The 16,335-nt window shown below is 43.4% G+C and overlaps 1 protein-coding gene across 4 annotated transcripts in view; it reads left to right on the forward strand.

Moving 5' to 3' along the window:
• The window catches only part of LOC139408526 (AP-3 complex subunit beta-1-like), an 89,543-nt gene that overhangs the window by 24,893 nt on the left and 48,315 nt on the right, over positions 1-16,335 (forward strand). For all 4 annotated transcript variants that reach the window (XM_071152518.1, XM_071152519.1, XM_071152515.1 and 1 more), the window contains exon 7: positions 14,182-14,364. In XM_071152518.1, coding sequence (XP_071008619.1) covers positions 14,182-14,364 — 183 coding nt within the window. The remainder of the gene's footprint in view (positions 1-14,181; positions 14,365-16,335) is intronic.

Raw genomic sequence — 16,335 nt, forward strand, 5'->3', positions numbered from 1 at the left:
GTCCGTTCATAATATAAATCTCTCGTCAATACACTCACTTGCTAACCCGGCCTGCTAACTGCTAGCTTGCCCCGGTCTACTAGCTGCTAGCTTGTTTAGCCCCGGCCTACTACCTGTAAGCTTGTTAGCCTGCTAACTGTCTGAATCGCCGTGTCCCCAGCCAGCTCAATCACTCACTGGACCCATATGTTCACTTGGCTACGCATGCCTCTCTCTAATGTCAATATGCCTTGTCCATTACTGTCCTGGTTAGTGATTACTGTCTTACTGCTCAATATGCCTTAACCAACCATGTTGTTCCACCTCCTACATATGCGATGGCATCACCTGGTTTAAACATCTCTAGAGACTCTCTCTCTCTTCATTACTCAATGCCTAGGTTTACCTCCAATGTACTCACATCCTACCTTACCTTTGTCTGTACACTATGCCTTGAATCTATGCTATCGTGCCCAGAAACCTGCTCCTTTTACTCTCTGTTCTAAACGTGCTAGACGACCAGTTCGTATAGTCTTTAGCCGTACCCTTATCCTACTTCTCCTCTGTTCCTCTGGTGATGTAGAGGTTAATCCAGGTCCTGCAGTGCCTAGCTCCACTCCCACCCCCCAGGTGCTCTCATTTGTTGACTTCTGTAAACATAAAAGCATTGGTTTCATGCATGTTAACATTAGAAGCTTACTCCCTAAGTTTGTTTTACTCACTGCTTTAGCACACTCTGCCAACCCAGATGTCTTAGCCGTGTCTGAATCCTGGCTTAGGAAAATCACCAAAAACCCTGAAATCTCCATTGCTAACTATAACGTTTTCCGCCAAGATAGAACTGCCAAAGGGGGCGATGTTGCAATCTACTGCAAAGATAGCCTGCAGAGTTCTGTCCTACTATCCAGGTCTGTACCCAAACAATTTGACCTTCTACTTGCTGCTTGCTATAGACCTCCCTCTGCCCCCAGCTGTGCCCTCGATACCATATGTGAATTGATTGCCCCCCATCTATCTTCTGAGCTCGTGCTACTAGGTGACCTAAACTGGGACATGCTTAACACCCTGGCCATCCTACAAACTAAGCTTGATGCCCTCAATCTCACACAAATTATCAATGAACCTACCAGGTACAACCCCAAATCAGTAAACACGGGCACCCTCATAGATGTCATCCTAACTAATACACCTATGCTGTTTTCAATCAAGATCTCAGCGATCACTGCCTCATTGCCTGCATCCGTAATGGGTCTGCGACCAAATGACCACCCCTCATCACTGTCAAACGCTCCCTGAAACACTTCTGCGAGCAGTTCTTTCTAATCGACCTGGCTAGGGTATCCTGGAATGACATTGACCTCATCCCGTCAGTAGATGATGCCTGGCTATTCTTTAAAAGTGCCTTCCTCACCATCTTAAATAAGCATGCCCCTATCAAAAAATGTAGAACTAGGAACAGATATAGTCCTTGGTTCACTCCAGACCTGTCTGCCCTTGACCAGCATAAAAACATCCTGTGGCGTTCTGCATTAGCATCGAATAGCCCCCGTGACATGCAACTTTTCAGGGAAGTTGGCAACAAATATACACAGGCAGTTAGGAAAGCTAGGGCTAGCTTTTTCAAACAGAAATTTGCATCCTGTAGTACTAATTCAAAAAAGTTCTGGGTCACTGTAAAGTCCATGGAGAATAAGAGCACCTCCTCCCAGCTGCCCACTGCTCTGAGGCTAGGAAACACTGTCACCACTGATAAATCCACTATAATTGAGAATTTCAATAAGCATTTCTCTACGGCTGGCCATGCTTTCCACATGGCTACCCCTTCCCCGGTCAACTGCCCGGCACTTTCCACAGCAACCCGCCAAAGCCCCCACCATTTCTCCTTTACCCAAATCCAGATAGCTGATGTTCTGAAAGAGCTGCAAAATCTGGATCCCTACTAATCAGCCGGGCTAGACAATCTGGACCCTCTCTTTCTAAAATGATCTGCCGAAATTGTTGCAACCCCTATTACTAGCCTGTTCAACCTCTCTTTCGTATCATCTGAGATTCCCAAAGATTGGAAAGCTGCCAAGGGTCATCACCCTCTTCAAAGGGGGAGACACTCTAGACCCAAACTGCTACAGACCTATATCTATCCTACCCTGTCTTTCTAAGGTCGTCGAAAGCCAAGTTAACAAACAGATGACTGACTATTTCGAATCCCACCATACCTTCTCCGCTATGCAATCTGGTTTCAGAGCTGGTCATGGGTGCACCTCAGCCACGCTCAAGGTTCTAAACGACTTCATAACCGCCATCGATAAGAGACATTACTGTGCAGCCGTATTCATCGACCTTGCCAAGGCTTTCGACTCTGTCAATCACAACATTCTTATTGGCAAATAATTGCCTCGCCTGGTTTACCATCTACTTCTCTGATAGAGTTCAGTGTGTCAAATCGGGGGGCCTGTTGTCCGGACCTCTGACAGTCTCTATGGGTGTGCCACAGGGTTAAATTCTCGGGCCGACTCTCTTTTCTGTATACATCAATGATGTTGCTCTTGCTGCTGGTGATTCTCTGATTCACCTCTAAGTAGACGACACCATTCTGTATACTTCTGGCCCCTCCTTGGACACTGTTAACTAACCTCCAGACGAGCTTCAATGCCATACAACTCTCCTTCCGTGGCCTCCAACTGCTCTTAAATACAAGTAAAACTAAATGCATGCTTTTCAATCGATCACTGCCCGCACCTGCACGCCCGTCCAGCATCACTATTCTGGACGGCTCTGACTTAGAATACGTGGACAACTACAAATACCTGGGTGTCTGGTTAGACTGTAAACTCTCCTTCCAGACTCACATTAAGCATCTCCAATCCAAAATTAAATCTAGAATCAGCTTCCTATATCGCAACAAAGCATCCTTCACTCATGCTTCCAAACATACCCTCGTAAAACTGACCATCCTACCGATCCTCGACTTCGTTGATGTCATCTAAAAAATAGCCTCCAACACTCTACTCAACAAACTGGATGCAGTCTATCAAAGTGCCATCCGTTTTGTCACCAAAGCCCCATACACTACCCACCATTGCGACCTGTACGCTCTCGTTGGTTGGCCCTCGTTTCATACTCGTCACCAAACCCACTGGCTACAGGTTATCTACAAGTCTCTGCTAGGTAAAGCCCCGCCTTATCTCAGCTCACTGGTCACCATAGCAGCACCCACTTGTAGCACACGCTCCAGCAGGTATATCTCACTGGTCACCCCCAAAGCCAATTCCTCCTTTGGTCGTCTTTCCTTCCAGTTCTCTGCTGCCCATGACTGGAACGAATTGCAAAAATCTCTGAAGCTGGAGACTCATATCTCCCTCACTAGCTTTAAGCACCAGCTGTCAGAGCAGTTTACAGATCACTGCACCTGTACATAGCCTATCTGTAAACAGCCATCTATCTACCTACCTCATCCCCATACTGGTATTTATTTATTTATTTATTTTGCTCCTTTGCACCCCAGTATCTCTGCCTGCACATTCATCTTCTGCCGATCTACCGTTCCAGTGTTTAATTGCTATATTGTAATTACTTCGCCACCGTGGCCTATTTATTTCCTTAACTTACCTCATTTGCACTCACTGTATATAGACTTTTTGTTTTCTTTTGTTCTACTGTATTATTGACTGTATGTTTTGTTTATTCCATGTATAACTCTGTGTTGTATGTGTCGAATTGCTACACTTTATCTTGGCCAGGTCGCAGTTGCGAATGAGAACTTGTTCTCAACTAGCCTACCTGGTTAAAAACCTTGGATCATTGCTATTCATTGCTATTCTAACTTCCGCGACGCATATAAGGCCCTGCCCCGCTCTCCTTTCGGAAAAGCTGACCACGACTCCAATTTGTTGATCCCTGCTTACAGACAGGAACTAAAACAAGAAGCTCCCGCGCTGAGGTCTGTTCAACGCTGGTCCGACCAATCTGATTCCACACTCCAAGACTGCTTCCATCACGTGGACTGGGATATGTTTCGTATTGCGTCAGACAACAACATTGACGAATACGCTGATTCGGTGAGCGAGTTCATTAGAATGTGTGTTGAAGATGTCGTTCCCATAGCAACGATTAAAACATTCCCAAACCAGAAACCGTGGATTGATGGCAGCATTCGTGTGAAACTGAAAGCGCGAACCACTGCTTTTAATCAGGGCAAGGTGATCGGAAACATGACCGAATACAAACAGTGTAACTATTCCCTCCGCAAGGCAATCAAACAAGCTAAGCGTCAGTATAGAGACAAAGTAGAATCTCAATTCAACGGCTCAGACACGAGGTATGTGGCAGGGTCTACAGTCAATCACGGATTACAAAAAGAAAACCAGCCCCGTCACGGACCAGGTTGTCTTGCTCCCAGGCAGACTAAATAACTTTTTTGCTCGCTTTGAGGACAATACAGTGCCACTGACACGGCCCGCAACTAAAACATGCGGACTCTCCTTCACTGCAGCCGACGTGAGGAAAACATTTAAACGTGTCAACCCTCGCAAGGCTGCAGGCCCAGACGGCATCCCCAGCCGCGCCCTCAGAGCATGCGCAGACCAGCTGGCTGGTGTGTTTAAGGACATATTCAATCAATCCCTATCCCAGTCTGTTGTTCCCACATGCTTCAAGAGGGCCACCATTGTTCCTGTTCCCAAGAAAGCTAAGGTAACTGAGCTAAACGACTACCTTCAAGAGGGCCACCACCACTCACTTCCGTCATCATGAAGTGCTTTGAGAGACTAGTCAAGGACCATATCACCTCCACCCTACCTGACACCCTAGACCCACTCCAATTTGCTTACCGCCCAAATAGGTCCACAGACGATGCAATCTCAACCACACTGCACACTGCCCTAACCCATCTGGACAAGAGGAATACCTATGTGAGAATGCTGTTCATCGACTACAGCTCGGCATTTAACGCCATAGTGCCCTCCAAGCTCGTCATCAAGCCCTGCCCTGTGCAACTGGGTACTGGACTTCCTGACGGGCCGCCCCCAGGTGGTGAGGGTAGGCAACAACATCTCCACCCCGCTGATCCTCAACACTGGGGCCCCACAAGGGTGCGTTCTGAGCCCTCTCCTGTACTCCCTGTTCACCCACGACTGCGTGGCCACGCACGCCTCCAACTCAATCATCAAGTTTGCGGACGACACAACAGTGGTAGGCTTGATTACCAACAACGATGAGACGGCCTACAGGGAGGAGGTGAGGGCCCTCGGAGTGTGGTGTCAGGAAAATAACCTCACACTCAACGTCAACAAAACTAAGGAGATGATTGTGGACTTCAGGAAACAGCAGATTGAACACCCCCCTATCCACATCGATGGAACAGTAGTGGAGAGGGTAGCAAGTTTTAAGTTCCTCGGCGTACACATCACAGACAAACTGAATTGGTCCACCCACACAGACAGCATCGTGAAGAAGGCGCAGCAGCGCCTCTTCAACCTCAGGAGGCTGAAGAAATTCGGCTTGTCACCAAAAGCACTCACAAACTTCTACAGATGCACAATCGAGAGCATCCTGTCGGGCTGTATCACCGCCTGGTACGGCAACTGCTCCGCCCACAACCGTAAGGCTCTCCAGAGGGTAGTGAGGTCTGCACAACGCATCACCGGGGGCAAACTACCTGCCCTCCAGGACACCTACACCACCCGATGTCACAGGAAGGCCATAAAGATCATCAAGGACAACAACCACCCAAGCCACTGCCTGTTCACCCCGCTATCATCCAAAAGGTGAGGTCAGTACAGGTGCATCAAAGCTGGGACCGAGAGACTGAAAAACAGCTTCTATCACAAGGCCATCAGACTGTTAAACAGCCACCACTAACATTGAGTGGCTGCTGCCAACACAATGACTCAACTCCAGTCACTTTAATAATGGGAATTGATGGGAACTGATGTAAAATATATCACTAGCCACTTTAAACAATGCTACCTAATATAATGTTTACATACCCTACATTATTCATCTCATATGTATACGTATATACTGTACTCTATGTCATCTACTGCATCTTTATGTAATACATGTATCACTAGCCACTTTAACTATGCCACTTTGTTTACATACTCATCTCATATGTATATACTGCACTCAATACCATCTACTGTATCTTGCCTATGCCGCTCTGTACCATCACTCATTCATATATCTTTATAAAAGTGACCAAAACATCAGCCAGGAAGCATAGGAACTGAGAAGTGGTCTGTGGTCACCACCTGCAGAACCACTCCTTTATTGGGGGTGTCTTGCTAATTGCCTATAATTTCCACCTGTTTTGCACAACAGCATGTGAAATTTATTGTCAATCAGTGTTGCTTCCTAAGTGGACAGTTTGATTTCACAGAGGTGTGATTGACTTGGAGTTACATTGTATTGTTTAAGTGTTCCCTTTATTTTTTTGAGCAGCGTGTGTGTGTATATATATATATATATTTATTATTATTTTCCTGTTATTTTTCTTTAAATTTTTGTTGCATTTTTTTAGCAGGAATATGTTTTCTATCTCAGGATTGTGCCCTGGAATCACATAACTCGTAACCGTGTCATATCATCCCATGGCTGCTTTTCTGCTTCAGCAGAGAAACACAACCCCTGTCTCTAACCAGAATACTTCTGCTTCAACAAAAAGATCCCAATCGGAGATGTCCCCTACTCCTACAGGGTTACCCTGCTTCAACAGGATGTTCGCCCTAGAATTACTTCTAGGACTTTCCCTATTCAGAAATAACTCTGCTACAACTAGGGGTGTCTTTTCTACAACAACAAACAACATAATGTGCACAACCTGTTCTTAGAACAGGATTTTCGATGTTTAAAAAAAAATCAGTCTCACTCTGAATTTATCTTATCTGTCCGGAATGACGTATCCACTCACTGACACTCCTGGAAGGTCCCCCTCTGCTCCGTTTTAGTAGTTGGAGTGTGGTAACCTGAGCCACGTTTAACAAAGCCCCTGCGCGCAGTTTAACCTCGGTCTCCTGGGAGCAATCGGCAAGCGAAGTTAGCATCCCACCGCTGTCCCCAATTTATTGTGGAATATCTAATCAAAGGGAAGAGACTAGATTCTTTCAAACAACACTTTATCATGAGATTAGCAAAAATTGTGAGTCAAGGTAGAGCATCAGGTGCATAGTTGAAAGCTCAACGAACAGTGCTGGTTCAATGCTTTTATAGAGAAAATACATGCAACCCCTTTCTGTATACAGAAAGATCAGCAGATAGTGTGGAAAAGGTCATTTGTTGTCTGTGTAAATTTAAGATAGCACAAGGTTGATAGCCCGAGGGCTCAACTGTCTATTCACAACAACAAACACTATATTGTACTCCTTTCTGCAAGGTTCCATACATGTGACTTTCTTTAGATGGTAAACCCACGGGATTTCACATACTACGGTTGCACCCAAATGTTTCTTAGCTGTAAGCCTAGTCTTATGACCAAGTCACACCAAGACAAGTTTGTATCAGGTTAGAAAAACACTAGCATATAACAAGAGACTATTCTTTAAGCAGTAAAACACGGGATGGCATGACTAATTATGTAAGTTTCCACTGCACTCCATTAATCAGTTAGCAGAAGGAATTGGGTATGCCGATTTCCCATTTAAGGTGGAGCTTCAGGTCTTTACTAATTTGGGGATAAAGGTCACACGCTCATTCAAGGCTCTGTTTAAACAACTTAAAAACACTCCTGGGGCGCATTAAGCAGGATTTCATAAGGTGGTATATCTAAATGTGTTTATTGGGTTTCTACATTTGAAAACATGGATGGTCCAACTTGGGCCATCATTGAGTTACTGTCAAGCCTTCCAACTTCTCCTGTCTCGCTCTTGTGCTCCTCGATACCCATGAACATTGGCACCCATGTTTTGAATCCCATAGTCAAGAACTCCCTTAAAGTCTGGTCCCAATTCCGAAATCACTTTAGCCTTAAACAAGCAAGTGACTTCTCCCCATGAACATCTAATCATCTCTTCCCAGAATCACAGATTGACACGGCATTCGAGTTGTGGCATAGGAATGGTCTGGTGTTTTTTTGTGACCCACATCCATCTCATTCGATACTCTTGAGGGTTGACCATAATATTCCCAATACCCACTTTCAGATACCTGCAAACTCGCAGCTTTGCCAAGAAACATTTCCCTTCATTTCCACTGGAGCCTACTAAGTGTCCAGTGTCCAGAAGGGCACAATCTCCAGATTATACAACATAATACAGAACATTTAATCCACCTCCTTGGCAAATACAAAATCTGCATGGGAGCAAGACATGGGTGGTGAGCTACCCGATGATATATGGCAACACAGTATTGAGCGTATCCACACATCAAGGCATGGGCTCATTCAGTTGAAGGTTTTGCACCGTCTCCATGACTGTTTTTCTGTTCTCATATCTGAAACTCGATAAATAAATAAAGTTGACGAGATGCCCTAGGGGGAAAAAAGAAAGACAAATTACTTTTTATTTTCGTCTTCAAAAATGTGACGAGAATTCCACGTGAGATTAATTGACATTTAATTTGACATGAAGCTCCTTTTCATCTGTTTTGTCCAATCACGAGCATGCATACATGAAGAATATTTCATGCAATCCTCTCATTGGCAGAATTGACATCTTTCAGTTACAGTCTGATTGAGCTGATATGCCCTGCTCTCTCAGTCGGTCACTTCCGTCACTCGTCAATCTTTTGAACTGATTCGATGCCAGGACATTTGACTTGTAACTAACTTCAACTAAAAACAATGTTTACTCTTACTTTCATGTAAGGTCATTTTGCTTTGATCACATCAGAAGATCTATTATTCATTCCTCTGTGTTGCTGCTCTCAAGCCACAGTCCACAAATGCGAGTTGTGGTTGCTTTTTTCCTATGGGGAAAAACAAATTATATTCGTTTAGTAGTACTACAGTAGTACAGTAATACTTCTGGCATTTTTGTAAAGCTCAAATGCTTACTCACCCCCCTTGACGGTTACGATGGGGAGAAAATCAGAGCTGTAAATTGTTTAACCTGTAGCCAAGGATTTTATAGCCTATATTGTTAATTATAACTGCAATCTTCCGCAATATCAATGTTGCCAGCTAAGGTATACCAGGAGATAGTAGGCCTAGTTGGACAACGCTGCATGAATGTCCACATGATGGAAGTTAGAGGTATCCTAAAGTTAGCCTAAATATTAATTGTTTAATAGAAAAAATGCCCTGACCATTGTGACTAAAATGGCTGTGACTAAAACTAGACAAAAATTGTCCCGAGTTTTAGTCGACTGATAATAACTAACAAAGGATAATATGACTCAAATTTATTTTTAGACTAAAACTAAAATAGCAACCAAAATGAACGTCTCCATTCACAAAAACCTGCAATGAACAAAGCAGCATTGCAATAAGCATGGATTAAATATATTGTATTCAGTCTGAAATCAGATGGGGTGTCTTCTATTTGATATCATATCTGTTCAACAGTCAGTGCCTCTTAATTAATTGAAACCAAATCTATGATGTCACTACTACCACTAGGTGCAGTAATTCCATCCAGCCACCAGAGGGTGCTCCAGTCCAACAGAACAGTCCCCCCCAATCTTTAGCCATCGTTCCCCTCAGCTTAGCTCATTCACCAATGCCATGCTTTGTTAGCACCCACTTAAACCCACATCCTTAGACTCTCCCAGGTAACTTCCCATTTAGAAAGGCATTCTCCCACTGATGCTGGTGTCACCTTAATTTGCTTTCTACGGTTAAGTTATTTTTTCTACATTAGCTTGAATGGCATTCTCCAACTCCAGTGTTTAAAGCAGCCCAGCCCATCACAAATACAGCATCTCCTTCCCCTATTAGGATAATAGATAGAGCATTTTCTTCAGAAAGTCACCATAAATATATAGCTAAATGCTCTTATCAAGGCTGTTTAAATGTCAATTGTGTACGTGCTGAAGTTAGCATATAAATGCCCTGTACATTTAAAACATTTTAGCGACTTAATCATGTGGGCATACATGTTTTACATATGGGTGGTTCCAGGAATTAAACCCACTATTGGGTTGTATGGCGTTGTAAGCACCATGCTCTACCAACTGAGCTACAGAGGACCACATACAGGCCATACACGCTCTTCCCCCTCTCAATTATGTATTCATTGCATACATTTCTCATTATATAAACAAATCCGTAGCACTAAGGCCAGTGGGGGCTGGAGAGCCCAGGACCAGATGCATAGCATATTTGGCTTCATTCACTAACGAAGATAGATGATTTCTCCCCATTGTAACACATTCTCACTGAGGCTGGCTGGCTGGCTGGCTGGCTGGCTGGCTGGCTGGCTGGCTGGGGGACAGAGAGAGATAGAGGGCACAGTCACAGAAGTTCTAGTGCTGTGATTAAAAAAAGAGGAATGCTAATGTATTTTCAGGGGTATCTTTGTGTTAGGATTGTTATAATAATTTCAGAGCTTTTATATCATATTTATTGTCGGTTTAGTCTCTTTGCTTTTTGTTGGTGCTCTATCGTATTGCCTTTGGTCTTTAATTCAAAGTGTAAGCCTATTTGGATTTATTCACTCTTAGGAGTGTCCTAACAATCACTTCTGGATATATTTGACATGCGTCTTACATTACCTGCTTTATGACTGTTGATCCCACAGCAGTATTTCAAGTGCATTTGATGTGTGTGTCACAAAATGCTCTTTGCAGACTAAGCCGTTTTTCCCTAGAGGAAAGTAAACACCTAAGCTGATATTTCCATTCACGCTCAGATTTAGAATTTCAGATCTGCCGTAACTAGACTCCTTTACATGGTGTGATTAGCCTAGTGAGGGAATGTATAAAGCTGAGGTGAAGACAATGGGGTATTTTGATGTAAGTAGTATAAATCTGTATAGGTGTAAAAAATATAATACACTTTTAGTTATTGAGCCAATAAGTGGCCTTCCTGACGTTGGTCTGAACAGTGATGGCCCCTTTAGGCTAAATGTGTGTGTGACACCCCTGGTTAAAGAGGGGATGGTATAAACAGAGAATGAGAAGAGAAGGGCTGTTGCGAGAGAAACAACACAGGAGGTTGTGCAGCTGTTTTACTGTGATGGATCTATTATCCAGCCATTACAAGATAAATGATCGATCCCTCCCATCCCACCCCCCTGCTTCCCCCTGCTCCACCCCCTGCAAAATTGAAATGAGAACAGAGATGTGTGTGTGGTATGATTAGGGGCTAGGTGGGATACCCATTCATTTAAGAGAAAAGGCGAGGGAGGAGAGAGAGAATGCAAGGAGGGTAGGCCCACCGACCCTGCGCCATGCCATCAATCAAGGCGTCGTCTCTGGTGTGATGACCCAGCACTCGCCGCCTCCCTGGCACCTCCCTGGCACCTCCCTGGCACCCTAATTCGAATTCATGACAAAATGGATGCAAGGAAACGGTTTGGGTCCTTCATAATTTTATAGGAAATGTATTATTAGAGGAACCATTTGCTTAGTGTGATTTTTCCATTACTGGCTTGTCACGCAGTGTAGATAATATGTTGGTGGATGAGGGAGGGAGGGCGAAGAAGGGGCAAGGAAGGAGGGAGGGTGAAGGGGAGAGGGAGGATGGGTGCCAGCTCCATAGATTGGGGTGTCAGTTTTGTTGATGGTGCATGTAGTTTACCTTGGTGCTCTGTCTAATGGGGGTAGTTGAGAGAGGGGGAGGGAGCACAACAGGCCTGGGATACTAGGAACATCAGTGTATCCACTGATACACACACACACACACACACACTTACACTCGCAAAGTTCCTGTTCAAGTCCTGACAGTACTTTACTCCAACAGGAGGTCTCTAAACTAGATGAAGTTTGCAGAGCTGGAACTTTACATCCAGCATCTGTTAGTTCTGAGACCAAGCACACTGTGCAAAACAATTAAAAACCACACACTACCCAATTAGGCCGCTTTCCAATTATAAACCACAAGCTCTGTTAAACTCTGCTTATGAGTTTTCTTATTGCCTGTGGATTTCCTAATTGCTTGCTAAACTGAGTGCTTAAACAATGTTACGTTCCTTGCCTCTGTTTTGATTCATTTCGTCCATATGGTTGTTTTTGTACACAACAGCTTGTTTTTGGTTGAAAAACGTACTTGTGGTTGCAAAGTTAGGCTGCTCCCAAACATGCATTTTATCTCACACACCTTTCTATTTAAGTGATAATGCCCAGGAAGCTGGGTTTTGGAGGATATATTGTCATGGGTGTTAGGTCCGAGATGAACTTGAGGGCCGGCACGAATGGGTTACCAACATATTCAAATTATTTTTATGAATTGATTCATACTATTTCATCTTTCCACAATATATAGTCCTAACACAAATCTAGGGTTGCTAGCCAAGTCGGTTGGCTGATCGTTCGTTCGTTCGTTCTATCAGTTCGGTTGTCAGAGACGTGACCCAGTCGTTAGTTTTAAATGTTCTTATCCCTGGCTTGCTAACTTGTCAACTAAGGCTAACTCACAGTGCAGCCAGAATAACAGCAAAGTAGCTGCATTTGCCTTTGTTTAAGCTGTTTTCTAGTGACATTTATTTGGAGACATCCATAACAATAAGCTAATGATGTGTGATTTCCCCTGGCAAAGAAAATGTGCTCTCTCCTCAGGACAGAGGAGCTAGCCAACAACACAGCTAACACAATCACTTCAAACGGAAGCTGGAAAGACTACAAACTAGCTGCATTTTGTTTCATTTGAACTGTTTTCTATTGAAATGACTTTGTATATATCCATAAAATGATGCTAATTCATGATTTCGACTGGCTGAGAAAATCTGCCTGCCTGTCTCTTCCCGACCCCTGCACATTCATTACTATGGGACAGCTGGAGATAGAATTTCAATATTGAAACAATGTTGCCAATGTCAGAGAGACAGACAGGGTTTATACACATCTCTGTTATTGAAAACCAATTGCTAGTCTAAAAGAAATGGGAAATAATATCTACATGCTTTTTACAATGGAGTTCAAGTTTATACAATTTCTGGTTGGGCTGATGAGACAGTGGATTGGGCAGTGAGATGTAACAGCATAAATAGGCATTTCAACATCATAGCTTTAGCCGGTAGTAACTTGTGGCATAGACAATACCTGGAATGCGATTTTAACCAATCAGCATCCAGGGTTAGACACACCCATTGTATAAAGTTTTAAAAGTCATGTAGCAGCCTACTCTCTCTAAAGCTGTCCAGATTGTTGAATGATTAACACTTTGCTTTCTAGCTACCCAGTTGTAAGAGGGGCTCAAACACACACACAAACACATACACAATCAACACAGCTGCATGGCGAGGCTGATGGGTAAATGTACAGGGTTTCTGCAGTGGCCACCAGGGTCCCGTCTGTTGTAATGAGAGAGACCGAATTCTGCTCCCTATCTCCTTCCTTCTCCCCCTCGTCTCTCTGTGTTGGAACTGTTTGCATATTAATACATAGCCATGTCAATCAGCCAGCCAGTCAGCCAGCGAGTCAGCCAGCCAGCCAGCCAGCCAGCAAGTCAGCCAGCCAGCAGCACTATAGGGATAGAACATGGACCAGACAAATGGATTTTTTTTCTCCCAATAAAATGTACTTGATTGCCCCCCTCCCCTTCCTCTCTCCTTCCATCCTCCCGCTTCCCCCTTTCTCTTGTCTCATGAATAGAACATTCAATTAGTTATGAGCTGAAATAATAATTATGAGAAATGTTATGTTAGTGATGGATTTATTTGATTTATTTTTATTTAACTAGGCAAGTCAGTTAAGAACAAATTCTTATTTACAACAATGCTGGGCCAATTGTGCGCCGCCATATGGGACTCCCAATCACAGCCGGGTTTGTGATACAGCCTGGAATCGAACCAGGTTATCTAGTGACGCCTCTAGCACTGCCTTAGACCACTGTGCCACTCGGGAGCCCATGGCAATGAGAAGTTAGATTAGTTTAGACTTAAAATGCTGTCATTTTCTACCCAGTTATTCTCCTGTGTGGTGCCTGAGTTTTTGTTTATTATAATCTAACACACCCTAATTATTTCTGTTAGATCATGAAGTAGTCTTTCTAACCAAGGTGGCTTATGATGTGCCCAGGCTAGAGCATGGTCTCCAACGCCGATTCTGGAGTTAATGAGGCTTTTGCTCCAGCCCTACAGTAACACACCTCTCTCTCCTCCTGCCCTCTAGTTGGTAGCAGGCAGCGTTGTGATGGCCTTTGAGGAGGTGTGTCCGGACCGTATTGACCTGATCCATAAGAACTACCGTAAACTCTGTAACCTGCTAGTGGACGTGGAGGAGTGGGGTCAGGTGGTCATCATCTCCATGTTGACACGCTACGCCAGGACACAGTTCACCAACCCCTGGAAAGAGGTGAGAGATGGAGGGAAGGGGAGAGGAAGCAAAGGGGAAACATGGTTTCTAAGATTGTACAAGAACAGTGTGAGATGTGGTGTGATCATTTAAAGTGGAACTCAGCAGTTAAAACAGTAACAAAGCGGTTTCCCTGTTTCTGTAAAAAGCTGAGCGATGGGGCTGGAGAAATGTAACCACTCTCAAATTCATTGACTGCTATGTATGCAAGGACTGACAATCCATGATATGTGAGTTTATATACTGGAGTAACAGGCTTATATTTTGGAGTGAGCTTATATATTGGAGTAACAGGCTTATATTTTGGAGTGAGCTTATATATTGGAGTAACAGGCTTATATTTTGGAGTGAGCTTATATATTGGAGTAACAGGCTTATATTTTGGAGTGAGCTTATATATTGGAGTAACAGGCGTATATTTTGGAGTGAGCTTATATATTGGAGTAACAGGCGTATATTTTGGAGTGAGCTTATATATTGGAGTAACAGGCTTATATTTTGGAGTGAGCTTATATATTGGAGTAACAGGCTTATATTTTGGAGTGAGTTTATATATTGGAGTAACAGGCGTATATTTTGGAGTGAGCTTATATATTGGAGTAACAGGCTTATATTTTGGAGTGAGCTTATATATTGGAGTAACAGGCTTATATTTTGGAGTGAGCTTATATATTGGAGTAACAGGCTTATATTTTGGAGTGAGCTTATATATTGGAGTAACAGGCTTATATTTTGGAGTGAGCTTATATTGGAGTAACAGGCTTATATTTTGCATTCCACGACAGTTGAACTAAGCTCATGAGGCATTTATAAGTTATATTCTTCAAGAATAAATGGGTACAAATAATTAAGTCCAAAAATGTATGTCGCAACTGCAGATTGTCCCTTTAAATAATGGCTTGTCTTGAATGTCTCTTTAAAGCCAACAAGGACATGTCTCAGGTAAACTACCAATAGACATCATCATCACTTAAGTAATAAAGAAATCATTTCTTCAATATGATGAGTCAAATATAACCTACAGTAAATAAATCACAAAGTTAGACATTTGTCTACTGGGAGACATTTGTCTACTGGGAGACATTTTGTCTACTGGGAGACATTTGTCTACTGGGTGACATTTGTCTACTGGGTGACATTTGTCTACTGGGTGACATTTTGTCTACTGGGTGACATTTTGTCTACTGGGTGACATTTTGTCTACTGGGTGACATTTTGTCTACTGGGAGACATTTTGTCTACTGGGAGACATTTTGTCTACTGGGAGACATTTTGTCTACTGGGTGACATTTTGTCTACTGGGTGACATTTTGTCTACTGGGTGACATTTTGTCTACTGGGTGACATTTTGTCTACTGGGTGACATTTGTCAGTAAGTACAGTGCCTTGCGAAAGTATTCGGCCCCCTTGAACTTTGCGACCTTTTGCCACATTTCAGGCTTCAAACATAAAGTAATAAAACTGTATTTTTTTGTGAAGAATCAACAACAAGTGGGACACAATCATGAAGTGGAACGACATTTATTGGATATTTCAAACTTTTTTAACAAATCAAAAACTGAAAAATTGGGCGTGCAAAATTATTCAGCCCCCTTAAGTTAATACTTTGTAGCGCCACCTTTTGCTGCGATTACAGCTGTAAGTCGCTTGGGGTATGTCTCTATCAGTTTTGCACATCGAGAGACTGAATTTTTTTCCCATTCCTCCTTGCAAAACAGCTCGAGCTCAGTGAGGTTGGATGGAGAGCATTTGTGAACAGCAGTTTTCAGTTCTTTCCACAGATTCTCGATTGGATTCAGGTCTGGACTTTGACTTGGCCATTCTAACACCTGGATATGTTTATTTTTGAACCATTCCATTGTAGATTTTGCTTTATGTTTTGGATCATTGTCTTGTTGGAAGACAAATCTCCGTCCCAGTCTCAGGTCTTTTGCAGACTCCATCAGGTTTTCTTCCAGAATGGTCCTGTAT

The sequence above is a fragment of the Oncorhynchus clarkii genome, chromosome 5, assembly GCF_045791955.1.
Source record: "Oncorhynchus clarkii lewisi isolate Uvic-CL-2024 chromosome 5, UVic_Ocla_1.0, whole genome shotgun sequence".
Taxonomy (NCBI): domain Eukaryota; kingdom Metazoa; phylum Chordata; class Actinopteri; order Salmoniformes; family Salmonidae; genus Oncorhynchus; species Oncorhynchus clarkii.